The sequence below is a fragment of the Perna viridis genome, chromosome 6 (assembly GCF_037379345.1).
Source record: "Perna viridis isolate PV_CMFRI_1.1 ecotype Kerala chromosome 6, ASM3737934v1, whole genome shotgun sequence".
Classification (NCBI taxonomy): Eukaryota; Metazoa; Mollusca; class Bivalvia; order Mytilida; family Mytilidae; genus Perna; species Perna viridis.
This window is the reverse complement of record NC_142450.1, coordinates 12,270,097-12,297,931: the sequence shown is the minus strand read 5'-3', so window position 1 is coordinate 12,297,931 and position 27,835 is coordinate 12,270,097. Positions and strand designations below refer to the sequence as shown.

The window sequence follows — 27,835 nt, the reverse complement described above, 5'->3', positions numbered from 1 at the left end:
CATTAACATTTTTTCAATCAATAAAATCAAATTTTATATTCTAGAATTTATTTATTATTTTAAAAGTTGCTTTGTCATTCCTAAAAACGACGTTTCCAATCTTTTTTTTAAATTAGTATATTCTGAGTGTTAACTCTTCCTGTCCATCTGTTTTGTGAAAAAATAAAGTTTTCTTTTATAGTGTCCATCTGTTTTGTGAAAAAATAAAGTTTTCTTTTATAGAAATTTGTATCTCTTATTTCCCCATAAAAAAGATGGTAAAATGGTGGAGAACAAGGCATATTAACTATAAGCAGATTAATGTCCCTTAACTTCTAAGATGTCCGTAATAGTCAATGAAATGAGTAAGGCAAAAATGGAGAAAAGCAAACAAGAGGCTCCAAGGAGCCTGAATCGCTCACATGGTTAAATTTTTGCCTTTTAAGGACAATAACTCTAACAAGGAGTTGCAAGACAATTTGGACTCCATTTGATTCATTGGACACATTTGTAAGCCTTATAATAAGGATGATTTCAGCAATTGAAAGCTATTGGCTAAACTTAACAGATTTGGAGATGTATGCAAAAATCTGCTATCTGACCACATTGTTCTATTTTGTTAGAAACGGCAGCCATGTTTTTCAGCGATCAAAAATCTGTCATTTCGTTAAGGATACCCTATAAAACAAAAATGTCAATTTTCATTGAATTCTGTAAAGCAGTTTCTGAGGAGAAGATGTTTTTAAGTAATAACATCATAAACAGAAAAAAAACGTCCAAAAAGGGCAAAAACTCCAACATGGGTCAACAAATTTTCACCAAAATTTGACCACAGATAGATCTCTTCATGCTGAATAATTTTACATCGAGTCAGATTTTGGTTAAATCTAACCGTTTTGGAGATATATGCAAAAATATGCTGTCTGACCCCAATGTTCAACTTTTAGTAACAGCGGTCATGCTTTTTAACAAATCAAAAATTCAAACGGTCATTTTGTTAAGGATGCCCTTTAAAACAAAATTACCCACTTTCATTGAATTCTGTAAAGTAGTTTCTAAGGAGAAGATTTTTAAAAATAATAACATGAAAAACAGCAAAAAAAAAGTCCAAAAAGGGCAGTAACTCCAACATTAGTCAACAGATTTTCACGAAATTATGACCACAGATAGATCTCATCATGCTGAACATTTTTATCGCTGTCAGAATTTGGCTAAATCTAACGGTATAGGAGATATATGCAAAAAAGTACTGTCTGACCCCTATGTTCTAGTTTTAGTAATGGTCGCCATGTTTTTCGACGGATCAAAAATCTCCACATCAGTTCTATGCACAAAACCCCAAGGAACATTCAAAGTAAGTTTGGTTCCAATTGGACAAGTGGTGTCAGAGGAGGAGAGTTTTGAAAGAAATAACATTCAAAATAGCAAAAAACACGTTGAAAAAGGGCATTAACTCCAACATGGCTTAATAGATTTAAATAAAACTTTTACCGCAGATAGATCCCATCATGCCGAACACTTTTACCACGTGTCAAAATTTGGCTAAACCTAACAGTTTTGGAGATATATATGAAAAAAAACTACTCTCTGATCTCTACGTTCTATTTTTAGTAAAGGCGGTCACGTTTTTGTCGGATCAAAAATCTCCACAGTTCTATGCAGGATACCCCAAGGAATATTCATACCAAGTTTGTTTTAAATTGGTAAAGTAGAAGGAGAAGAGTTTTGAAAAATTGTTAACGACGACGACGACGACGACGGACGACGACAACGGACGCCAAGTGATGGCAATAGCTCACATGGTGTTCGGCTAGGTGAGCTAAAAAGGAATTCAAGGGAAAAAAGAACCGAAAACAGTTATCAGTAAGATATATTAATATAAAAAAAACTTCAATTCAAAAATAGACAAGAGCAAAGAAAATAGATACAAAAAACTATGATATCATCTAATTGAAAGAACAGACATGACGTCATGACACTGAGAGCGACAGAAAGAATTAATACAATGATAACATCACATTGAGAGAAAATATGAAAACAAAACTTTGAGAGAATGTTCATAGCAAAATCATATTGACTAGATTTTATCAGTTCGGTAATGTTGTTATAAACCTTCATTGATAAAGAGAACATGATTCCTTCACATTAAGAGAATAAGCATGAGAGAGTAAACATAAAAACATCATAAAAAGAGAAAGAAGAAAGGTATTGTCACTTCATGGTAAGGGAGAAAGAAAACGTGATCACATCATGAAAAGAGAGAGAAGAGAAGACATTGTCAATTCATGTTAAGTGAGAAAACATGATCACATCATATCGAGTTTGAAAACATGATCACATCACATTTACAGAGAAAATATGATAACATCACTATGAGAGAAAAAATTATAACGAGATATAAGACATGTCACATCACATATGATCACAATACTTTGAGAAAAAGTACATTTTCTTTTACATAAAGAAAAAGAAAATGTTAATAACAAGTCAAGAAGTAAACGTGATAACATCACACTGAGAGAGTAAATACAAGAACATCACATTGGGAGTGGAGACATGATAACATCACACTGGGAAAGAAACTATTAAGAACTTGGATATAATTAAACAGACCAAAATAAATACTTATTGAGTGTAATTGTCTGAGGCTGTCAAATGTAAATACAAAGCAATTACAAAGGGGCACTCAACAATCTGGATTACGAACATGCAAATAAACAAATAAAGCATGACAGTTGGGCAAACTTATTTTTCGAATACAAAAACTAAAATCACATGAGGGTTTATTTGCAACATCAAATAACAGTTACCATCACAAGTTAAGTACGGACAACATGGGTCTTCATGCAGCCGTATATTTGAGCATCCTGGTAAGAAAGGTAAACTTGGACAATCGATGATGGCACAATTCCAAGTGGCATTATTTCTCGCTACATTCATATAGCATGTGCACGGTACGCATGGCCTTTTGATAAAGTGTAGGGTAGTCCCAATGGGATGTCTTATGCCAGTTTCTGTATCAACACATGTCAGTCGCGTTGTCATTGGCAACGGTGATGTTGTCATTGGAGGAAGTGGTGTTGTCGGTGGATCTAATAGATGTTGAAATTGTTGATGTATTCAAATAATGGCTTACATGAAACCTTTTACTCTTATCTACCAAATATTGATAAATCAAATGCATGTGTAGTAGTCTTTCCATAAACCATTGCTACATGTATTTATGTTTTCCATATGGCATCAAAAAGTAACAACATATGAGTTAGTAATTCATAAACAAGCCATTGGACTAGAAATCAAGAACATACTTAGAATTCAATTTGAATAAGAATTCGACAAGAAAACATGCAACAAAGGGGGAGATAACAATGATGTACGTAATAAACTTTGGCCTGGTTTTCTAAGTGTGAATTTTTCAAGCAAAAACTGTTTGACAACAAGTAAAATAAATGGAGCATATTACATGGTTAACTATGACAAAATTACGTTGTCACTAGATATAATTGTTAATACAAATAAGAAATACTGTAGGTAAGAAAACAATGAGATCTATCAACTGTTCCATTCAGTTAATGCATGTAGGATCTAACAACACTTCCTTCTACTTTCTGTTGTGATGACCTTTTTGATCAGCCAAACAGAATTAATCTTTCATGATTTTCAAGGTGTTGTTAAAAGAGAAAAACCCAAGGATTCTGCAATGGTCATCTGAACAGAAAGTAGAATGGAGTGTTGGCAGATCCTACATGCAGTGACTGAATGGAACAATTGATAGGTATGATTTTTAATTAGATTGGTAATGACAGTGTATACTTTTTAGTAACGTAGTTATTGTGTGTAAACCTCATGACTCAAAATTTTCTTTTTTTTTAATTTACCGCATGGTACAATTTACCCGACAATTATGCAAAAATTACTCGGATTTATGGTATCGAGCATTTAATATATCTTAATACAAGGCACCTTCACAAGAACGCTAATAGGGTATGTAAGTCTCGTCACGTGACTCCGCGGTTTCATGGGTCCTCGTCTACCATTCAAATGCATTGAGATTCGTCATTAACATATCACTGAGTTCAACATAAAAAGCAAGAAATCTTTCTGTGTAAAAATACTGATAAAAAAGACAAATATCTAATACAGGATAAAAATGTTAAGAAAGGTATAAAAATAGAAGAATTTGCTTTGTGATGCAGTGCTTCGATTTCCCGGAAGTAAACAATAAATGCAGATCGGTCCCCGGATTTCAATTCGTTCTACATCGAAAATTCCGGAAGGGGAACTGAAAATAGAACGAGACTTACAACCCTATACGTCAATAGAAAACGGTTTTATCAAAACTAATTATAATATTTGTCAAATAATGATAATTTATTTTCATTTTTAACTTGGAAAATTCTATTGCTTTTTTCCCTACATTTTTGTTTTGTTTTGGAAGCCAGAAGGGTTCATTGGTACGCACAACTTTCTAGCACCATGGAAGAAGTTCTCAAAGGGGAATAATTTCAAATAGGGTATCCTGACTACCCAACGAAAAAAGTCAGCTTCCAACAATTTTGCCCTTTATAAGCTAAGAATTTAGAATATTGACCGAATGTTTCAAAAACCTGTATTTAGAAATGCTACTACAATGTATGTAGCACAATGCTAAAAAAGGGTCTTAAATTCCAATGACAATCTCCGATTTCTTAGAATATTTTTTTTAGATTGCTAAATAATATTAAAGTATGTTTTGTAGTGAGGTTTACACACAGGAAGTTATAAACATTGATTAATTGTTTCACACTATTTTTTACCATCGCAAACTGGGCAACATTGGTTTGGAATTTGTCTTATATTTTTGCATCCGGTTACAGGAAGACAATCGATCACCATACACTGCCATGATGGTCTCGTTCCCGATGTTAAATAACCACAGGTACATTGTTCACAACCGTTGTTATAATATTTCGTGTGTCCAATTGGGTATTTATTTCCGGTTTTCTCGTCCAAACACGAAGGCCTTTCAGTGACAGGTTCCGGGGTCGTTGTGGTTGGCACATCTGATATTTAAATATAGTTTTCAATGTCAAGGCCACAGGTGACATAAATAACGTATCCTTGGCCTCATTTCAAGAAATTCTGTTTTGAGCATACTAGGATGTTTAGAAATCTATTGCATACTTGTAGAGAGAAAATATGTAAAAGAGTGTTGTATCTACAATTGCATGAACAATCAAACTAAAATTTAAGATTAAAAGAGTTAATTTAGTGATATTATGTACATGACACTTTGATATCGTTGTTAAAGTTGAGCATTAAAAGAGAGCTTATAACGAAAAATAAGCATTTAGGTATAACTCCCTCTAAAAACCATGCAGGGGAATATTCGTAACTTATCATATAAATCAAATCTTCGGTATCAAAGATGTATTTAACAGACCATTCCAATAATCCTAAATTGTTTCCCTATACAACGGATGCTGTATATTTGAATGAATTTTAACAGGTTATAGCCTATAGTGGTGTACAAAATTTGGTTTGAAATTTATCCTTACACTTTCATTGTATAATTTAAGTAAAAACAATACTGTACAATTCTACTTAATTCATTTATAAATGACACTTTCATTTATAAAAACATTGTCTATTAGGTATTTTAAAGAGTTCACAATTATAGCCTTGAGACAGAACAGGGGGCATGAACGACTAATCAAATGCGTTAGCATGATGCTTACGTGGAGCTGTAATATCTACAGGGAATTGTGACATAAATTTAAAGCAGAATTCAAATTACAAATTTGACCTACTTATTCATAATATATCTAAGGTATGCTCAAGCAAAGCAAGGCTATTGTTGGCAAGACAAACCAGTTCAAAATAAGCAAATGTATATATGCGATACTGTTGCCCAACTCGAACATGTCATTCTAAGACTTATTCAGTAGGGGCCAGTGTAAATACCTGTATGCCAAATTTTGTGATGATATTCGCAATTCATATGGTAACTAAATTTTATGACGGATGGACAAAGGAATGGGCGTACAAGCTCAAATGATACCTGACCCACCCCTTTTTCTATATTTGTACTTATATATGTACTTACTATCACAAATGGGACAACACACGCCAGAAATTTTGATCACTTTAGCACACGGGAGTCGTGGACATCTAACGGAAGTACACTCCCACTGTCTTGGACTATTTGGATCTTTGCAAAAGCACGTGCTGCAAGTGTCATTCTGAATCCAACTTCCAACTTGGTACTCCTGGCCATTGAAACTACATGTGTGTTTAGCTGGTTCTCTACAGACACGTGCACCGCAGCCATTTTTACAACACTTCTGCGCATGCGGGCATTCAGAATCACAACTGCACTCTTCGGCACATGTTCCAAAACCGACAGCTGGAGGGCACTCGCCATCTTTCACCTCTGCAAGAAAATGCTAAATCTCATAGTCTTTATACTGTAGTTATTAGTGAAGGTACTGTACATAAGTTTCGTTCTCGATTTTTATCAGAATTTCTTTTTTTTATAGGATCCAACATCGTGACGGAAGACCGAATCGTATTTAGTTAGCTACTTCCGGGTACATCAATATGATGTTTTCTATTTTATGGTATTACCATACGTACTGTATTATAAATTAGTTAAGCACCTTTTTTGATCACTTTATTGACAAGATTATAGTATTCACGGTATAAACACCAATTGACTGGAATAAGGAGTCCATTTTCATAAATTCATGTGGTCATGTCACCATACTAACCTATAAATGAATTATAAGTACTTTATTCGGTTAAATCTAGCAAGAGTTATTTGGTAGACACACAAACTGAGAAAATAACAAGTTTCTTTAAAAAGCTGAACTCGATTGACCTGTGCGAAGGAAAAAGAAAAATTTGTATTTTAAGTTTGATTAGAGCCATCCCAGTCACACTGCCAAGCGAGAGAAATGAACGTGTATAGATCGTTAATATAAGTCAAGTACTACAGTTTGGTCGTGAATGGAGGATGTTCAGGATCGTGAACCACTACTTATGAAATTTTCAGTTCATTTTTTCCTTTACTTTTTCAACAATTACAGCTAGACTGCAACTTTTTCAAGCAAAGCAATGGTGTCTGTCAAAAAATAACCATTTAGAAAGGATATGAAGAAATGTTTCCTTGATTTGATCTTGATAAACATCTTACCAGAAAATGCAAAAGGCAACATTTCTCTATACATTTTATCATGAAATTGAACATATTTCATTAAGATTTCCTCAATTTGCAAGCAATTAAATTTTAAAATACATGTAAGCGTCGAAATTAGTCCATGGGTTGGGAGAGTCCACCATGAACTCCTCCCACTCACCAACTTTATGATAATTTTCAGGTACTTTTACGAATTAGATGGTCATCAAAAAATACTCTTTGATTCTATTTTAGTATAAGCCTTCATTTTAGCATTCTGACAATAAAAATTGCAACTAGTCATCAGAAGAACCCCCAAAAGTGTCAGATGTGATACTACTAAAGCTGAAGCATGAATAATAGATTTTTCGTTATAAAAGCATTTAACTCAAAACCGGAAAGGAATTTTCTTGATATCAACGTATTTTTCTGTCTAAGAATCAGGCAAAATGTGAATAAAGTTTGGCACCTGAAGATAGGATAGGATAGGTCAAATTCAGTTGAAAGGCATTATGAAAAAAGACAAGAAAATGTCCCCGTACTCTTCCTTATATAAGCAGTGAAAATATCTACGTCGAAGATGCTTCAGAATAATTGTATATAAAATAGTTTTTCGATTCTTTTCTAGATGAATTCAATATACATGTATTTGAGGCAAAAACGACCGAAGTGAGAGAACATGATGTGCCACTCATTGCCTGATTCTTACACAGAATGGTACGTATTAGCTTAGATATTGGGGGATATATATATAACGTCTCAGAAAGTGACGACTCTATTCGCTACACTGCTCCATCGGATCAAATTGATAAAGTTTGTTTGTTTGTTTGTTGGGGTTTAACGTCCGAGCAGCAATATTTCAGCTATATTCAGACAATGAACATGAAATGGATGATTAAATGAACATGAAATGAAAAAAAGGATGGGTCACAAGGATAATAGGGTCGACAAATCTTGATTGCCACTGGAAAAAGGGGGGATGGGTAAGGTAGGGCAATTTAGCCTCCTGTGGCGGAACGCAAAGGTTCCTACTCCTATCGAATACCACAGCAGGGTTATTTAACGTGCGAGGAACGTGGCACCTTTCCCAACACGGTGCACCACTATGGTTTGCGGTCAGGTTTTCCGTATTATAGCCTGAAAACCCCAGCATGTAACACACCAGGGGTACCCCATTCCACCACCTGCGGCACACATCCCAGTTGCTCTGTCGGCAGAGCGCCTAGCCCCTGGTTTCTGAGCACTATTTAGTCGCCTTATACGACAAGCTTAGCGCTGCTGCAGGCCTATTCTTTTAACACCCGGACCTGCACGGGGCTCAAATTGATAAAGGGATAAAGGGAAGATAACGTAAACTTATAGAAGGGTATGAAAATGGCAAAAATTTTCAGTCAACAAATGACCTTCTTCAGTGCCTTAAATAAACTGAGTGTGTATGAAAGTAAATGGTCTGTAAACACAACTCACTACCTAATCAGGTGAATACCTGTGACGTATAAAAATTTTTTACCGACAGTAACGAAGATCTTGAACATTGTGCTATAGACACACGTTGTGTGTTGTTCTTGAATACTGAACTATAAAAATAAAAATATTTACTGTTATAAGAAACTATACAAAATAGGAAGAACTTAATGATTTTTGTTAATTCCGTGTGGGTGTAAAACACGGATTTCTTTTATCCAAAATCCCTCCCGCTTCACTCTCTGTAGATCGCTCCAGATCCACTGGTTGGCAGATTCCTTATATATATATATCGATTTACTTCCTTCAGTAGAATGTAGAATTTTGAAGAAAGAACACAATTTTTTTATTTTCGTCTTAATGAGATGGAAAAAAACAAGTACTATCTTTTTAAAAAAGTTACCCGACGCAATAAAATTTTACTTCTAGGTTTCTATATTTCTTTCAAGAAAATAACACATGGCTCGCAATTTCAAGTTTTCGATACTGCTTTTACGAACGTAATTTCAAATTTTCTATACCGTTTTTATGAACGCCACTAAGTCATCAGTATTTGGCCAATCGGGAAACAGAATTGCTATCAGCTGACTTGCGTTTCCATAGAAGAGCGTCCTCAAGGTCAAGGGATAAAAAGCGACACTATACCGACTGCGTCGGTAAAACGCTTCAGCTAGTTTATTTTTGGCGACAAATTGATTCGTAAATCCGAGGTATAAAGGTATCTGAAAAATGAGTGGGAGAGGTGTCCGGGGGTTATCTCTGCAAACTTACAAACATGAAGAAATGTTCATAAGGAAGTATTCGTTGAAATATTTACCCTTTTCACATGACACTCCTTCAAATCCATCAGGACAGAGACACCATGCCTCATAAGCTCCAGTCGTGCAAGAACCTCCGTTCTGGCAACCTGGGTTACATATAGCTGTAAATGAGAAAATTGATGTTCTCTTTAATGGCTTGAGGTGTTTTTATTTACTGCATTATATATTTTTAAAAGCCATCAATAATTTATTGAACTTTATATGGACCAAAAATGTCCATTTTTTTCAATAGCTATACAATTAATCTATTGGCACTGGCATCGCCAGAAAGCAGTACTCTGGACAGTCACAATAATGGGTGTGATTAAAGTTCGTAGAATATAGCTTATCCATTTTTCTTTATCGAAATTTGTGATCACTGGAACCTTTTAAACAATCTACTCCGATGACCTATAACAGTTCATAGTAGCACCATTATCTGGTTTGTTGAAGGATACGAATACAGTTCCTATGTGGATAAGATATATTTTTTTTAAAATAATTTAGATATTTTCTCATAGAATTTCTGATTAGTTTTGGCATATATGGAAGTCGAATAATAGAAACAATTTAATAGTGTGCTAAATGAAATAAAAGTACATTTAGGTGCATCAAAAAATGGTCAACTAATTGCATATGGAAGCCAATTTGTATCATTTTAGGGGTCTTTGTATTTAGGTACCCAAATGAGAAAATAATTGGGAAAGTTTGAGGTATATTGAATTATCTAGCTTAAAATTCCGTTTGATTTGCAGTAACAGACTTTTTTCAATTTGAAAAAAAGTTATAATAAATTATTGTGAACCTGCATTTAATTCAATAAATTAAGTAGCACTCCAGCTAAGGGTCATGAAAAATGTGATTCATGGGTAAAAAGCCTACATATTTTTATTTTTGATATTTTGTTTGAAATGTCATAGTAAACAGAAACAAACATGTGGTTTTCCATATAACCTGTGCTCTTAGGAGATAAAAATTATATAGAAAGCACTGTAGATTTCAAAATTAAGGGAGATAACTCTGTAAATGGCGCTCAAATACAATAAAATCTTTTGTATTTTCAATGTCGATTACCTCCTAAGAGCAGACAGATTTGAATGAATAATTACACATTTCATCATATAGACCCATAAAACAACTCAATTACAAAAATGAAAATATGTAGCCTTTTTGGGGGTGTATCACATTTTTCAGATTTTGCATGATTCTTACAAAGACACCTACTTAAAACCATCCCCTGACATCTAGAAAAGATTAACGTTACTTACGCGTTTCACAACGAGGACCAGTAAACTTTCCTTCTGGGCAAGCGCACACTGCTTTTCCATCTCTTCCAGTACAAGCTCCATTATTAAGACAGTGTGGGTCACACTTAGCTGCAAAAAAACAAGAAGATAAATATATTATTAAATAGTTATTAAACATTATAAGGCGCACCAGTATTATATGTGAATAAGACAGTGTCCATTTGCAGTGTGCATATTGATCCTAAGTTAATATTTTTGTTGGTATTGTTCAGTCGTTTCCAACCTTTACACTAAAGTTGCATTTTCTCGTATGCAAGTCTGTTTAGAGACTTTATATAGAAAGAACATGATTGTCAGTGGCGGATCCAGAGTTTTAAGTAAGGGGGGCCCAAAAAAAAATTTTTGACAGGATCACCGGTGAGGAGCACGAAGTGATCCGAAATTGCTAGGGGGTTTGGAAGCATGCTCCCCCCAAGAAAATTGTGAAATTTTAAACCTCAAATCCTGCATTCTGCGGATATCTTAAAATAATTTTTCAACAATTTTTAAAAATTGCAATTTTCTAAGGGGGGGCCGGGCCCCTGGGGTCCCCTGGATCCGCCACTGCATGTATGTATAACTGTTTAAATGTGCTGTGTAGAAATATTTCCTTTACTTTTATCATATTTATAAAAGACTTCTTGAGTCTAATTTTCTTTTTTTTAACAGATTTTGTGTTAACTTTGATTGGATGGATTTGATTAAGAGAATGAATCAAAAATAATGTTTCATGACATTAGGGTGAGTGACATTTTGTTTTTGAATCCAACATTGCCCAAAACTTACGTTTCTCACAGCGTATTCCTTCAAATCCCGTCGGACATGTGCATCTGCCTCCATTCGGTGTGCCGCCATTCTCACAAGCAATAGTGTCGTCTGATCCGTCATCCTCTGAAAGCATAATTACTTGTATATATCATGTGTCAAATACATAAGATAGCTGTCAATTCGATTGACCGATTTTACCCTAACCCTGACACACCCCCTCTTTTATTCGAATATTGATGTGTCGTGCTGGTGTCAAAACGATGTACAATATAACGTTGGAATTTATTCTACACATTTCAATGAAATTATCGGACACTGAATCAGCCATTTTAGATCGGTCAGAAACCATGAGAAAACACCCTAGGTCCTTTTCTTACTTTCTGCTAGCATGATCTTTTCTCGAAAAAATAAACATTAAAATACCAAGCAGTCAATCAAAACAATTTCATATTTTCTGAAGTAAAAGTTATTCCGGAAATTACGTAACTGATAAAGCTTTAACAGTTTTGTGTTTACTAACTTATGGTACAGTATCCATATTCATCCGGTTTCCAACCCTCGCAGCAGACCAACTGACAATGTACTTCGGTGATGTTCATGGCGTATTTATGGACACATCCTTCTCTCCAACTTGAATTAAAAATTTAATACACATTTCATTAAAAGCTTGAAGTATAATTGGTTGATTTCCTATGGTGTTGTAAGCAATTCATAGTAATTTCCTTGTACTATCAAATGGTGTTTTCTCGGGTAAAGGTAAAAGTTATGCGAAGGTAATATCGAATATGAAAATTCTATGACGTCAAGCTATCCTTATATTTTAGGAATAAAACTGTTTTAGGGAGTTCATCGGTGCATGGAGAGATTAAATGCACACGCAAAATAACAAAACCATAATGGGATTGCTGGCAAGTTTTTCAACTTGTTGGCGAGTTCGTGCACCGATAAACTCCTTAAGAGCTGTTATTCCTAAAAAATCTACATTCTTTCAACATTTTAACTTTGATTTGAAGTGGTTCGTTCATTTGAATAAAGGGGCAATTTTATCACGTCAGAAACTCATACACCCATCCGTTCATCACAAAATTCACGAAAACAAAATGACCAATCAAAATCGACGTAACTATCAATACCAGAAATAATTTAGAAGCGCCTTTAAAATGTGTTACTGAAGCATCTTCATAGACGACAGTTCACTCATACGTATCACGATTATCAAATTTGGCAGAAAAGATTCTACGCTAGTTAATGCGACCTACGCGTTTTCGCAACTGAAGTGAAAGTTGGCAGAACCGAACTCATTTAGGACTAAAGAAGAAAGGGACAGGACAGGAGGGGCGGTGATACGGGGTCAAAAGGCGGGAATCGATGGTTGAAGGCGTGGGGATCAGTGGTGGAGGAGACGGGGACGGTGGTTGAAGGGGTGGGGAAACGTGGAGTGAAAAATACGGGAAACGGAATTATGGTTGGGAAAAATAACCGGGATAAAAAATGAAAGGGGTCGGGAAGCATTGGTGAAAAGGTGGGAGGCGGCGGTGGTCTAAGGGGTGTGAATTGAGGATGAAAATTGAGAATGCAGTACCCCCTGTCCACCCCCTCATACCTACAAACATGCCAATAATTGGATTTCAATCGAATAGAACCTTACATTAACAAAGGTGTAAAGCCAATTTACTTAATAGATCCACAACCCCTTCCTGATTTGCTATGTATTACTCCTGTATAAAATATGCGAAAGCTGAAATCGCGAATATACCATCTGCGCTCGATATTGGTGTAAAGCGTCCGCCTCAGCGAATATTACATCTAGACAGAAACTTTATTTAAAAATGTACACTTAGATAATAACAAAGGATATTTTTTTTATTATACGACATACCCTCTCCACCATCTTTGGTACTGACAAGTTTCGCCGGTTTCATATGGGTCTCCACGACACTTTTTGCACTTCTCCCATTCAATCAACCATGTCTTCTCCTTCCATTCACAGCAAATATGGTTTTCAAAGTCGTTTGACGGACAGGTCCTGCCTCTACAAAATAAATAATCTATTTTCTAGAGTGTCTTATGCAGAGCGAAATATTACTTAAATCGTAGTATGTTTATATTTTAAATAAAGTTCATATCATGAAACCATTACGCATTACACTATTGAAAAGTTGGCAGCACTTTTAACTATCTCTTTTAGAAAAGGTTACTTTTAATACATTTGTGAAATCTTTAGCCTTATTTGTACATCTGCTTACATCTTTACCAAACCCAAAAGTTTTCATGACGAATGATATTACATGTAATAGACTTGCTAAAGTTTAATATGGGATGGGAAGACAGCAAAAGATAAAGAGAAACACTTTGATTGGAAAATTTTGTGATGGTTGTTTAAAAGTGGTCCCATTGAGTCTTTTAGTACATACTTAAAATTTAGTTGGGTTCAAAGAATTATAAATAATAGCTCCGGGATTTAGCAAAATGTTGCAGAAAAAATATGAAGTTACAGTATAATTTTTAAAGTTGAAAAACAGGTTGCTTGAAATTATGGATTTGGTTACAAACACTTTTTGAGGGATGGTTTAAAACGATTACATAGTTTACTTGTTTCGAGATTTTAAAATATACACCAGTATATGACATTCCTAACTTTATAAAATGGAAGGAAAAGGGCATTGAAACATTTTTTTTACATAAAATTAAATTAGTAGTCTCTAGACTTTTTTCCATTTTGAAAAGATTATGATAAGACCACCGAACATTTGTTCTTTGAATAATCTATCATGATTTTTTATCAGCTCTAAAAAAAGCTTATTCAACTGGATTTATTAAGAAGAAAGAAATTTTACTTTGTTTTATCAATAAATCTCTACTTCTTAAGGAGGTATACAAAGGGTAAGGGACACAACTCTTACAAATCATTGGAACGTTTGTATTCAGCATTTTACATCAATCTCATGGTTGATTTCATTCTGTTTCAAATTAAAACATGATAGGCTTTGGTGAAATTGTATATGATACAAACATATCACTGATCTCAAGAGTTATGTCCATTACCCTAGATCTACCACCTTAATTTACTCATGATAATTGCTAAACAATATATCTATATGCATAAACTTCAGGAAAAGATTCCATACATCATAGATTTAAAACAAAAAAATATTTTACTACAGAAGTTTAAATTTATACAATGGAATGAAAATTTGTTCCATTAAATCTGAATTGTTTTGGGCTCCAGTAAATATAATTTTCCAATCATCGGTCTCTTAAATATATTGTTACATATTTTAAGCAAGCTTATTCGTGTTTCTAATTAACTGAATGTGTATGAAAGGATATCATATTTGTTTATTTATACATGTATTTAATGATATGGATGCATAGTTTATGTGTTTTTAGTAAGTGTTTTCTTTTATGTTTTTTGTTTTTGTTTTTTTTTTCTAGCACTTCTTTTTTTCAGCTGTAAATTGAATTATATACATTTAAATAGTCAGCTATAAACACCCTAGTCAGTTCGTAATGTAGGAGGTATTGTTCAGATCCTGACATAAGAAAAACAAATAAACGCAGATAAAAAAAATATTAAGCAGTCTAAAATGTAGACCTTATTTAGAATTTAAAAGGGGTTCGGAAGGAGGGTAGTTGAGGAAAGTTTTCTCTGCATGAATGATGCTTAAAACCAATGTTTAGCTCGTTTTAGCATTATTTAACGCTTCTGCACTCCAGTGGAAGTACCCCTTAAAACCCTGGCTACGGTCCCGTAATTGAGGCAAGCAAAGCACTAGAAACAAACTCGAACAATCGGGTAAAAAAATAAGAAACCGTTCAGTAGGGTCAGGTTTAAAGGGGAAGCTCAATCCATATATGTAATAATAGTTTACATGCATTCAGCAAGTGTACATTTATCATCAGTATTCAGTATTATTTATTGTATACACATATGTACATACATCAGTATTTATACAGTATTATATATCACGTGAACAAATGTACTTGTACATGTGTAAAGATTGTATAACTAGTACTTGAACAGAAGCGTTCAACTGTAAAATTAGATGTCACATGTATCCAGGAAAAATGTATTGTGAAAAATTGGGTTTTCTCCAACATATATATCTGAAAGAATTAGTCACGTTTTTCATTCTCATAACCATTTAAATGACTTGACGAAATATTAACAACATGTAAACAAAAAGATTTTTAGAAGATTTGTTTTATAAAATTAGTAAAAATGATTCCTTTTAGAATCACGTCCAATGAATGCAAATTAATATAGGGCGAATGATTAAAGTGTAAATTTGCTATTGGAAGACACTAATGTCAACTTCGCGATCTCTCAACTTCAACATTAATGTCAACTTCGCGATCTCTCAACTTCAACATTAATGTCAACTTCGCGATCTCTCAACTTCAACATTAATGTCAACTTCGCGATCTCTCAACTTCAACATTAATGTCAACTTCGCGATCTCTCAACTTCAAAAAAAACAACAAAACTTACCAATCTATACAGTAAAAGGCATTATATAACCTTCAATGTAGCACTGATAGTCAAATGAATAGCAAGTAAACTGTCCGTGGCCCGGAGGTGAAACAACAACGACTATAATGCACAGGACTCCAATCATCCAAAAAGTCAGTTACATGTATAATATTCTCTGTCAGAAGGGTGGGCTTTTCCTATGTTTTATTTTCTGTACCAGTCTGATTATAAAAGACAATAACACGAACAGTTTCTCTCTAGAATCCATCATTCAAAATTCAAAAGCATCGATAGATTGATTGATTGATTGATATTTGTCATCCATTATGAGGACGAGAACCAGTTGAAACAAAGAGCAATATGATTGGATGGGAAACAAGGAAAAATTGAGAGAAATTGGTAGGGGAAGATAATTTTGCCGTATGTACCGGACCAAAGGAGCCTACCCTACAAGAAATCTCCAGAAGAGATCTATTACGTATATGAAACATGAAGATCTCCACTCAGATTGGTCCATCGAGGCTAACACTACCCCATTAAACTACTTGGAATCAAGCCTTAAAAGCTCTTTGGGACGAACAACCAATCACGAGTGGTATTTCTAAGTACTCCAAGTCGCTCTCGACGACAAGCTGTGCATTGCTCCGAATACACGGGATCCGCACATATTTTAGCAGCTAGTACAAAGACAACAATCAACAGATACATCAAATAATATAATATAAAAACCAACAATGCATCAATACAAGAACGAGTTTTAAAATTGAAATGAACGAATGCATTAATTTGATACTTTTATCTATATATGATTTTATGTGGGGACGTGTTTCCATGTAATTAAATGTACGGATGAATTAATTTTAAATTAACAAAGAGCAAAATTTAAATACAAGTCATTTGGTATATATTCACACAGGTGACTAGAACATGTATACAAAATAGGCATGTCTACAAAGTCATATTTCTGTCATCGGCACTCTAGCAGAACAATGACAAATTATGTAACGAAGAAAAAGTTCATTTATTGAAAACCATTCATTATTCATTTGTAAAAAAGGAAAATTCTGAAATTGGATTTTTTTTCAATCTTACATAGGGGACTGAACATAACACGGTGTCAATTAAGTTCCAGGACGAATGATGTATACACTGTCTCGGTGGTGTATTGGTATAATAAGTCCATTTCCCTCCGAATTCGGGGAATCGTTAAGACGGTTCTTAATGGGTTAAAAATGTCCATATTCTTAATCTTATTTTCTTCACTGAGATATATTTCTTTCTCTTATAATGTCAGCCGAGTATGTCGTGTCCCCATCAATTTACATTTTCCTCAAAGGCCACTCATTATTATAAACTAGTGAATATTTAAGTTTCACCATACAAATGTAAATTATGTACATGTTTATATACAGTATATCGGTTTCGAAGAACTGTTTTGCGTCGGTCTACCACGCTATCCTAAAAACTCTTTTATATTCATATTCAGTTTTTTGTGTTTTTTTATCGTACGTTCATCTGTCCGTCCGTCAACACGTCGTATTATGATATAAAATGATATCTTGTAAGAATGTTTACATGGCTTTATAAAAGAGGACCCCCCCCCCTTTGCTCCTCCACTCTAGAATGGAAATCATGACTGAAACATCAGATTTTTTTTTGCAACGGACCATGAACATTCAAGCGTATTCAAGCGTATCTGTTATGTTTGATACATCTTCCAAATTCACTACAAACCTGCGACAAGTAATTTTGTTAATTGTACCAATTTATACGGGAACGACTGTCTCTCTGTTTTTGTTTTTATTTTTATCGTTTTCGGATTGTTTTTATCTTTTGATTCATACGACTTTAAATGCTGATAAAAGCTGGACGGGCGTATAATTACACTTTAGCGAAACTGCTTATTAAAATTGTGACATGCAGTTATAACGTTATTCATCGGGAGAAATAGGTATGATTTGAAATCAATTAAATAACGTTTCAATATCATATATACATGTATATATATATTAATTCTAGTATGTAGTATACTACCTTTTTAATCTACTCAATAATACATAAGTATATTGATTTTCATTCGATGCAAAGAATCAATACATGAACTAGAATCCAGAAATAAACAACACACTGAATTGGGGTACATTCCAGTTGTTATCACAATAATTAGGTTCATCTGCCTGTGCCCTTTATGCTTAATGATCAGAACATTGCGGTGTTTCCAAGGCGAAAATTTTAAAGGTGGTCAGGCTATCATTTGAACGGTTTTTTTTCCAAATCTTAGCAAAATTAATACACTACTTAAGGAAGGGGAGGGGTCCAACTCTAGAAATCATCGTCCCTCTGGTCCGCACCGGCAGTTTTGCAAAGATACTTGAATAACAATCCATGCCCTATGGGCGAAAAGGAGTGCAATGTCATACAAATAATCACATCTATTTAATAAACGTTACCTATGAGATCTACCCAGAGAGGCTTGCTCCCACTATCAAATATTCAGCCCCACAAGTACAAAAATATATAGGTCAGGGGTTGCATATTTGATAGTGGGAGCAATCCCATGTGATCTACCTAGTATAATTATCAATGGCAGCTACATCATCTAACCTTGATTATAATCCAGGTTTTTTGACAATGCAAAATGAACCTGCTCGCTTTAGTAGCAAAAAAATAATCGGTATATTTGAAGATTTTACTCCTTATAATTTGAAGCAAACAAGATAATAGAGGACACACAAAGTACATGTATGATCTGCTCTTTCAGATTCTGATTCCTGATTGCTTATATCATAAGATGTATAATATACAACCGTCAACTGCTTATCGTTTGGAAGGCCTTGTCTTAAATAGCTTTACTGAAAAACATATACTTTTGAAAAGAGATGGAAACATAGTAAATAATTCAATTTAATCACCGGTCGGTGGGATCCAGAGGGCGGTGCAAGGGGGGGCGCCCCTTTTAGTTGAAAAATTTGTCATTTTTATGTGTAAAATTGACAGAAATGGCAAATAATGTCCTAGCACCCCATTTTTTTTAGGAAGCCCAGCTGACACCCTTCCTTCAAAATATCTGGATCCGCCCCTGCCAACGGCTAATATCGCAGTTGCTTCAAAGAATTAAAAGGATCTAAAAAATATGAATGAGTTGTAAATTACATGTACACGTATATAAAAAAAAACACACACAACCCGGTTTTAAGTTTATAACGCTTTGACACTTTAAATAAAAAATTAGTGAGAAAAAAACATATTTCATACATCCAATCGCCCAACAGTGGGTTTTACAGTGAATCACTTTTATAACAGTAAGATGACAATATACTAGTACGTAATTTGCATTTCAAACCATCACTACATCAACAAATGATGATACCACCAGCTGTATACAAGAATAAGACTGACCTGCGCTTTTTCCTGCTCCACCAGCCATGGCTATCGACCAGAAGAACACAGACGCACAGAACAACTAGAGAAACGGCCAAAGTTCGCGCCATATTCCACCTCTAATATTCATGTAGAGCTAGCTGGTTTACCTGTGATTGATTCGATAGGTCTCTGACAGAAATACGTCATTTAAAAAACAGCAAAGTACTAAGTAATAGCTCTGAATGTAAAATAAAGAGGCGATTTTTTTCCGAACAGGGAAGTGACGAACAACCGGTTTTTAATACATTAGTTAGGACTGTTTGTAGCTATAAATAGCGCATGTTTTAATTAAATTTTCGTTGAAGTTTGCAGTTGGTATATTACTGTTAACCATAAGAGTTAACTTAAATGTTTAGACTTATGATCAAGTACATGTACTAGGAAGTCTATATGGCGGCGTTATGCACACATAAATACAAAACATATTTCTGAGATAATAGAAGGATTTTCCGCTCGGATCGCCACTTACCGGCACGCGTCCTTCAAAATGGCAAAAACAGTTGCGATCAGTTCTAACCTCTCACAAAACTGTTCTTTAAATGTCAGAAGAACAGTTCTATGGCAGATTTGGAACAGCTCTCGGACAGTTCTACAGCGAGCTCTTCTGGTAGTTCTAGCAGAGCCGACTCTACTAGTAGAACTATTCTCGTAGAACTGGCTCTACTGCTAGAAATGTTCTTATAAAGCCGTCTCTGCTGGAACTGTCAGAAAAGCTTGCTCTATAACTGTTCTATGACACCTGTAGAGCTGGTTCTTCTGACAGTTCCCCTGAGAGGTTAGAACTGATCTCATCTGTAGTCTTGTGCTAAAAAAACAAAAAAACAATACAAATCTCAACAAGATAACAATGCAACAACCAAGAGATAAACAACTTCATTATTTGATCTCTACATTCTCTGCATCACTGGACCTGCTCAGAAACTTTTCAATAGAATGTTAGAAAAAGGAGATTTTTTTTCAGTGTTATATGCCCTTAAAATTTTCCTTTTCAGTGCATTTCAATGAAATCATAACATAATTTACCAACGTGATAAGAAAAATCTTATCTTTTTCCTTGAATCTAATAGGGCAAATAGTCAAATTAAACTTTCAAAATGGCGGGTTTTTAATACCATGTTTCATCCACTTCCTGATTCTAACAGAGACTGACACTTAAATGTATTGTAATACTGTGACAAACACCAATCCGAACCAGACTGGAACCAAATCAATAATGGACAATTAAGATAGATATGAAATTATTATATAGATAAAAGTGTTATCGATATTCCCAGTGTAATAAATTTCGATAATTCACACTGTGAAATAAATTCGGTAATGTCATTCTCCGACTTTCTCCCGCCAAAACGTCACATTTTTACATCAATCCGCCAATCACAGAATTTAAAATTCATATGAAAATATCGATAAATTATAAAGAAAATCTATATAATAAATAAAATAATCAATTGGCTATCGTGAATCACCACCATATGATCACTGGCGCCAAGAACGCCAGAGGATTTATGATTGATTGATTGTTGGGCTTTAACGCCCGAGCAGCAATATTTCAGAGGACTTTACTCGTGGGCGGAACAAGTTCCGCATGCTCGTTAAATCGAGGGGTTCTTCGGCACTCGTGATGATATTTTGGTTATTCACTCTATCCAATTATTTATTCTATTATTACAGATTCAATCCATAAAAATATCAAGCCTAGAATTAACTCCGAAACGTCCTTAACCAAGGAATATGTGAAATAGCTTCAGTTCTTTTATATGTGTGATTTCGCCAGGCTTTAATTTTATTAGAAGACCCATAATCAGGTATATGTATAATCCATCGGGTCAGTGAAATAGTAGTTTTGGTAGATTTGTGTACTTTGATTAAATGTAATATGATCAATTATTTAGAGATATCATCGAATCTGTTAAATAAAAAAATGATCGAAATTAAAAGGCTACATGCACAAGTAAGTATGTAAGTATGGAAAACCGGAGTGGATTTCCAGAATGTGTACATTGGTTTTAACGGAGACAATCATAGAGATCCACTCCGGCTTTCTGAATTTAGCGTTTCATAAATGCATTACACATTGAAGACAGGAGTGGGAAGTTGATATTTGAACGATTTTAAGAATGTGTTTCACTGCAAAGGGATACACATTGAAAATTGTGATAAGTACGCACTAAAACCAAAAGAAAAAAAAAATACCAATAATGCACGCATCTCTTGTATACTAAAAGATGCAAACATAGCGTTGAGGGGTCTCATAATTGCATGTTATAACCATTTTTTTCCCGAACTATTACATTGACATCCGCTATGAAATAATAGCTTTTTTATATCAATAAAATTTAAATGAACAAAGCTTTTCGTGCTTAAAGGCAGTGTGGAAATGCAATACCACCGATAGAATATAAGACAAGTACAACTGAAATTGTTTGCGGACAACGGACCTACAGACATTGCCTTATAGCCCTTCAATAATCAATTACGTTTATCGATTTTATTGAATGACTTAGTAATTAGACCAAGTATAGTTGCGTGCATTTAGACTCTCTATGCACCTATATCCGGGAATTTTACAAAATTGCGCATTCAACTGTACGCTATAGGAAGAAGATGATTGACTTCAAAGGTTCAATAACATCACTTTAAAGCTTTAATCTTCTTATAATCGAATCCAAAAGTTATTGATCCAAATATTTTCAAATAATTTATAATATCTGGCTAAGCACATATGTCACGTCATTCGGTCCGGGATGTCAAAATGTTATTTGGCATTTTCCTTCTTTTTCATCATCTCGCAGCTCAGATGGTGAAACGTATCAAGCATTTCGAATTTACGCGGATAGTTTTCTGATAATTTTTATACTCAACTCTTTGTATTTAACAACACGTAACCAATTTTAACACTATAAATATTTTCCATTTAACTTGTGCTTAATCCGATTACATCATAAATAAATATGAATCGGAAATTTTTAACAAATGATGCATTTTGAGGCATTTAAGCAATTATTCTCATCGTGTGGTTTCACTGCATGATCAACCTGAGAAACCATGTAGGTTTCAGTGACAGTTGTCTACAGCCAATGGCAAAAGTGGAAAAACCCGTTCTAATCGATTTAATTCACGCGACATGGTTTAATTGTGGTTTTGAATATGGCTATCTACGAATACATTTACATAAATTCTAAACTTCAAAACAAAAGCAAAAAAATTAAATGTATTCGTTATACATTTATATCATCAATTATAATTCATATGTATTTACATGTACAATTAATCTATATGTGTCAATGTATAAATTTCTTCACGTTTTGAAATCATGTCATCTATAGAAGTCTACATGTAATCGACATGGCTGACGTATAATGCATATTGCCCTGCATGTTGTATATTAAAAAATACTGATATTAATTATATCAAATATTTAACAAAATTCGATTATCATATGATAATATGTGATTGATTTCTGCTTGAAGTATAAGCGCAAAACGTTGATACACCATCAAGCTACACGCAGCTTAATACTATGTCACATGCCTATTCAATGTTTACTTGCAAAATATAAATTATTTTGTCTAGCCAGCTAATAGGAACGCAGTTTGAAAGAAACCAGTTGGTTTGATAAACTACTTTTATTAATTATTAATGTGCTCAATTGGCATTTCATAGAAACATTACAGGGGCGGATCCAAACACTCTGAAAAGGTTGGGTGCCGGTCGGGTATCCTTAAAATTAGGGGGAATAGGACATTTTATACCATTTTTTGTCAATATTAGAAAATTTTATCCCAGCCAACCCCCCCCCCTCCCAAAAAAAAAAAACAAACTTTGCGAAGGTTTCTGACGATCGGTTTGCCTAATTTTGTAAATCTGAATGTATACCATGTATTATGAACTTTAAGAAGTTAACAGTGTATGTCTGAGATTTCTGATGCTTTACAAATAAAACAACTCTCACTAGTAATAGCATTTATACAAATGTAGCTGATCATTTACAGTGAAAATGTTTGAACCAAACAGTGGACAGACTTAAATTTTTTTCGGTGAAGATATGTTTTCTGATAACCAAGGTTCATCTTACATTTAAACTGATTAACTTGTCTGGTTTATACAGGTCTTCGGTATTTTGAGGGTTCAGTTTAGACAGATTTCACTGTACATGCTAATTGATGGTATTAAATGCCTTTCAGCAGTATCACTTTTTGACCGCCATTATTAAGATGTAGACACCATCGCACTGACAAGTACTCGTACCAGTGTACCAAGTCTTGATATAACATTTTGAACTTTTACTGTAAACATTTAACACTTAATGGCAAATTAAAGTGTAAGTTTTGGTCGGAAGAACACTTCCCTTTTAAGAGTTCTATTGTCTATATATAACTACTTTATGTACATGTAGCTTGTCCTTCACCTGGTTTGAGAAAACAAAATAGTGAAACGCGGACACTTTATCAAGCCTGAAAATCTGACTTCAACGCAGACCAGGTTCACTTTATGTGAAATTATATAGCACTTTTTATAAGTATCAGATATGAGCCTAGGTAATTCATTCATGTAAAACCCAGAATATTCATTTTTATTGCTAAATGGCTATGGTTGCTTTAAATATGGCGTATTTCGACCGAAAAAGCATCACTTGTTCGGTGTATTTTGTTTTGTTTTGTTTTGTTTTATTTTTTGTTTTGTTTTTGTTTTGTGTTGTTTTATTTTTTGTTTTGTTTTTGTTTTGTTTTGTTCATGAGTATTTTTTTGTACTTTGTACACTTTGTACCACTTTTACCATTAATATTGACGGTATCTTATTTTGGTATGGATTGTTACCCAAAACTTCAGCATTGAGGGATTAAAAACACTTTAATTATCATTTTTAAGTCCTTCATATTAACTCATGTTTCGTCTTTCAACTGTATTTGACTAGACGAAATGAAATAGAAAAAGACATAAAGAAATGTGACACTTTTATTAAAGTTTCGACTGGCACGGAATGGACTGTCTGGGTTAAAAACACCAGTACATGAACCAGGATATTCTTTTTACTAACACTGTTTAAATTTCTGTAACCAATGCACAAAAAAACGATTTTAACCAAATGATTACGTAGTTTGCACTTAAAGAATGTCAAGACAGCGCTCGTGGGTACATTAAGCAAGCTTTCAGTAAACTCATTAATATACAGCATGAAGTAATTCAAAGGCATCACTCTTACCAAAGTAGAACAAATCATGAACTTGTCGGGAATGGTATCTACAGAACGCATTTTTTAATGAAAATATCGAAATTTCCCTATTCACGGTATGAACATGGACTACTATTTCAAGAAACGAAACGGTTTCGTTTCTGGAAGTAGTAGGTACATTTGTGAAATTATTGAACCCAAAACGAAACTCAATCGGAACTACTCGGTCATTTCCCCTACACCAAAAAAAGTTTTTCTTTTGTGTAACTATAAAGCCAGTGGAGTTCCGATTGAACGAAACTGTTTCCTGTCGTTTCTGGTAATATATAAAACATGAAATTTGCATACCATACCTTCATATAGAGCGATGCTACATGTACCATATATAGTTATTTGATTTAAAAAATAAAAAAAGAACTGCATATGCAGATTTTGTTGCCTTGACTATCGGTGTTTTTTTCCCTGGTCTTTGTTTAGGTAATGTTGACAAAGTTCAGGGTTAAGTCAACTGCGTTTAGTTTTCGAATTCTGATGAAGGACATCTGCTACACGAAATAACAGGTTCCATAACCATCAGATACCCCTTACTACGATCACGCGAAAGCCAAGACTAGTCATAACTTTGGGCAGGATACAGAATGATGTATGATTTACAGCGTTTGTTTAAGTCCCCTTATATATTTTAAATAATTCATTTGATTTTGAACTTAAACACCAACATCCATATTGAGGCTTATCACGCTTCTGTACCTAAAAAATTTATTTCACATCATATCGAATCCCATATTATATATCTTGACTGGCGCCTCGGTCTCATATGGAGTTCTGAGATGTTGAGTAAAAATCTTTATTTATCATTCATCTACGCGAGAGGCTATACTATCGGTCCCAAGTCTTCTACAGAGCGCTCCGAGCATCTCGTTTACATATGAGATGGCTTCGATACATGTATGACACATGCATATACATGTATACAATGTATGTCATGTCTAGAATGCCTGTGTTTCATACTTTTGTTCAAGACTTGTATTAGCCATGGGCATGCACCAACCATATCTCTTCATCTCTTCCATAACAGGTCTTTATTGTGAAAGATATGTAAAAATACACATTTGGTTTAAAAGAGTATAGTTACGCATTGGTGAATAAGGGACTAGTTTCTATAATTTCAGAAGTCAACATGAGTCGACGGCGCAACTGCGTCTGCGTCCCGTTCCATTTTTTTTTCGGAAGCAGATTAACATTTTAGGTTTACTAACAAGTGCACTGCTAATAAAAGCTCAAATAATAAGCACAGAGGAAACAGCAATAGATCATTAAACATTAACACCTGAAGACCAATACAAGAAATAACATTCGGTATTAGATACCCAAACGCGCAAAGCAAATAAAATCTAACCAGATAAAAACAAGGAATTCAATAAATACAATTTGTACTTTTAGAATTTTAAAATCACATTTTCAATTAATCAAATGTATATCGTATTGAAAGAAAATATATTGCAATCCTACACGTAATCAAATTCCTTTAATGAACTTAGCACCATTCAATAGCCAACAACCACATCAAGAAAATTGGAAAGAAAAAAACGGCAAGACTTTTATAAACAGCCACTACACGGTAACCCCACCGACGAGTGTCAGGGAAAAACAGTTACCGACTATGCGTTAAAAACGGAGAAGATCTAGGGATAAACAGTCGTCATGGATCTTATATCTTTGCCCCTATTCAAAAACTACAAAGATTAAAAAAAAATCACACATGTTAAATAATTAATTTTTAAAACAATCTTATAAATATAGCAAACTTATGATGAAATCGATCGGAACGAAAATTGAAACCTGGCTTAAAAACAAATATTGTGAACAAATACGAATTTTTCCGAGAAACTGTTTAAATATATTGATTATAGTCAGAAGTATTGCAATTAGCAGATTTGACAAAATGCTATGTAGGAATTTCTACCTAATGTCAACTTGGGTAATATAGGGAGAGGGTGGGGGTCGCATTTCATAGTTACTTCGCATATAGATGTAGGTTAATTAATATGAACTTTTGACCTATGCTTTAGTTGTAAAAGTAAAAATAAAATGGACTTTTCTTTGGTTCCGGATTTTCATGTCGTATGTGTTTAATGTCATACGAAAATGTAACAAAGAAATATCCATGTTCTTTGTCTAAGCTTCTAAGTACAGATGTACTATTATGATAAATTAGAAACAATAACAATATAATTTCATTTAACAAAAAAAATATTGTGGTTGAATCACACTTACTTTCTACGGTGCCCTTCAATGGCCACTAATACCGACAAAACTACCAGAATCGTTAAAATCCTTTGCATCATTTTCTTCGGTTTATTTCATTATCCCTGTGAACGTTTGCCTGTGTATAAACCCTTTAAATAAAACTGATCAAATTGGTAGACCCGGTCATGCTCTGTTTGTAAATATTTTTTTTAAATTAAAGATTTATTTTAATATTCCATTGTATTGTATTATGTTTTCACTCATTTGAAAGGCCAAGGTCAAATTGTAAAGTCCACTGTTTTGTTCTCAAATTTAGGTCCAGTTAAATGGACATGACAATTAACTGACCCACTTGTTTGGTTTGTTTGTTTTGGTTTTCTAACACTTATTTTGGGGGGATCAATGGAAAAAAGAGAACTTTTCTTCAAATTTTAGCTGTCCCTCCTTAAAATAGTGATGAAAGTATTTAACCAGGAGACAGTGAAAAGAAATAGCATGAGTGTGTATTTTTATATATGGTAGCCTATGGAAAACGGTAACTCTTTAAAATTGACAAGGTTTGCAAGAGAAATTCGACTTTGTCTTCTTTAACGAGCTTTTGTTAATTTTCTATTATTTGCCATATCAATAATCTGTTTCCATGTTACGTTTCTGTACGAATCAGTATAGAACATCCAGAACATAATCTCTAACAATTGTACTAAAAATACCTTTAAAAAAAATTAAACACACAAGATGTCGGTTTTCCATAGACGATATAATCTAATATTTTCGTGTTTCTCATTTTCTAGTCACGAATGCAATTCAAAATGCATCACCTATTTAAAATACCAATGTTTAATGACCCATACTTGAAAATTTATAATAACATACGTATAAAAAGATTTCGTATTCAAATTTTATAGAATACAAATATAAAAAGGCAGAAGAATAACTCTTAAGCATTTGAAGTTTATATTAATTTCTCATTTTATTACGTGTAGGTAGAGTTTAAAACTTCAAATTTACACGAAAATTACATTTTGCAATAGAAATGTTTTAAGTGTAAGAGTATCAAACACC

General features: G+C 34.0%; 1 protein-coding gene across 7 annotated transcripts in view; it reads right to left on the bottom strand.

The window, feature by feature from the left end:
- LOC148613679 (uncharacterized) overlaps positions 1–26,961 on the bottom strand; it is a 40,758-nt gene extending 13,797 nt beyond the window's left edge. For 3 of the 7 annotated variants that reach the window (XM_088587174.1, XM_088587178.1, XM_088587180.1), the window contains exons 1-8: positions 19,327–19,564; positions 13,333–13,485; positions 11,974–12,083; positions 11,472–11,576; positions 10,668–10,775; positions 9,417–9,521; positions 6,065–6,391; positions 4,776–5,021 (exon numbers count right to left, since the gene is read on the bottom strand). In XM_088587174.1, the coding sequence (XP_088443300.1) occupies positions 4,776–5,021; positions 6,065–6,391; positions 9,417–9,521; positions 10,668–10,775; positions 11,472–11,576; positions 11,974–12,083; positions 13,333–13,485; positions 19,327–19,418 (1,246 nt within the window). In that variant the 5' untranslated portion in view covers positions 19,419–19,564. Of the gene's footprint in view, positions 1–4,775; positions 5,022–6,064; positions 6,392–9,416; positions 9,522–10,667; positions 10,776–11,471; positions 11,577–11,973; positions 12,084–13,332; positions 13,486–19,326; positions 19,565–26,800 lie in introns of those variants that run through there. The other 4 variants (XM_088587175.1, XM_088587177.1, XM_088587179.1 and 1 more) reach the window with 4 other exon arrangements.
- Positions 26,962–27,835: the final 874 nt, after the last annotated feature.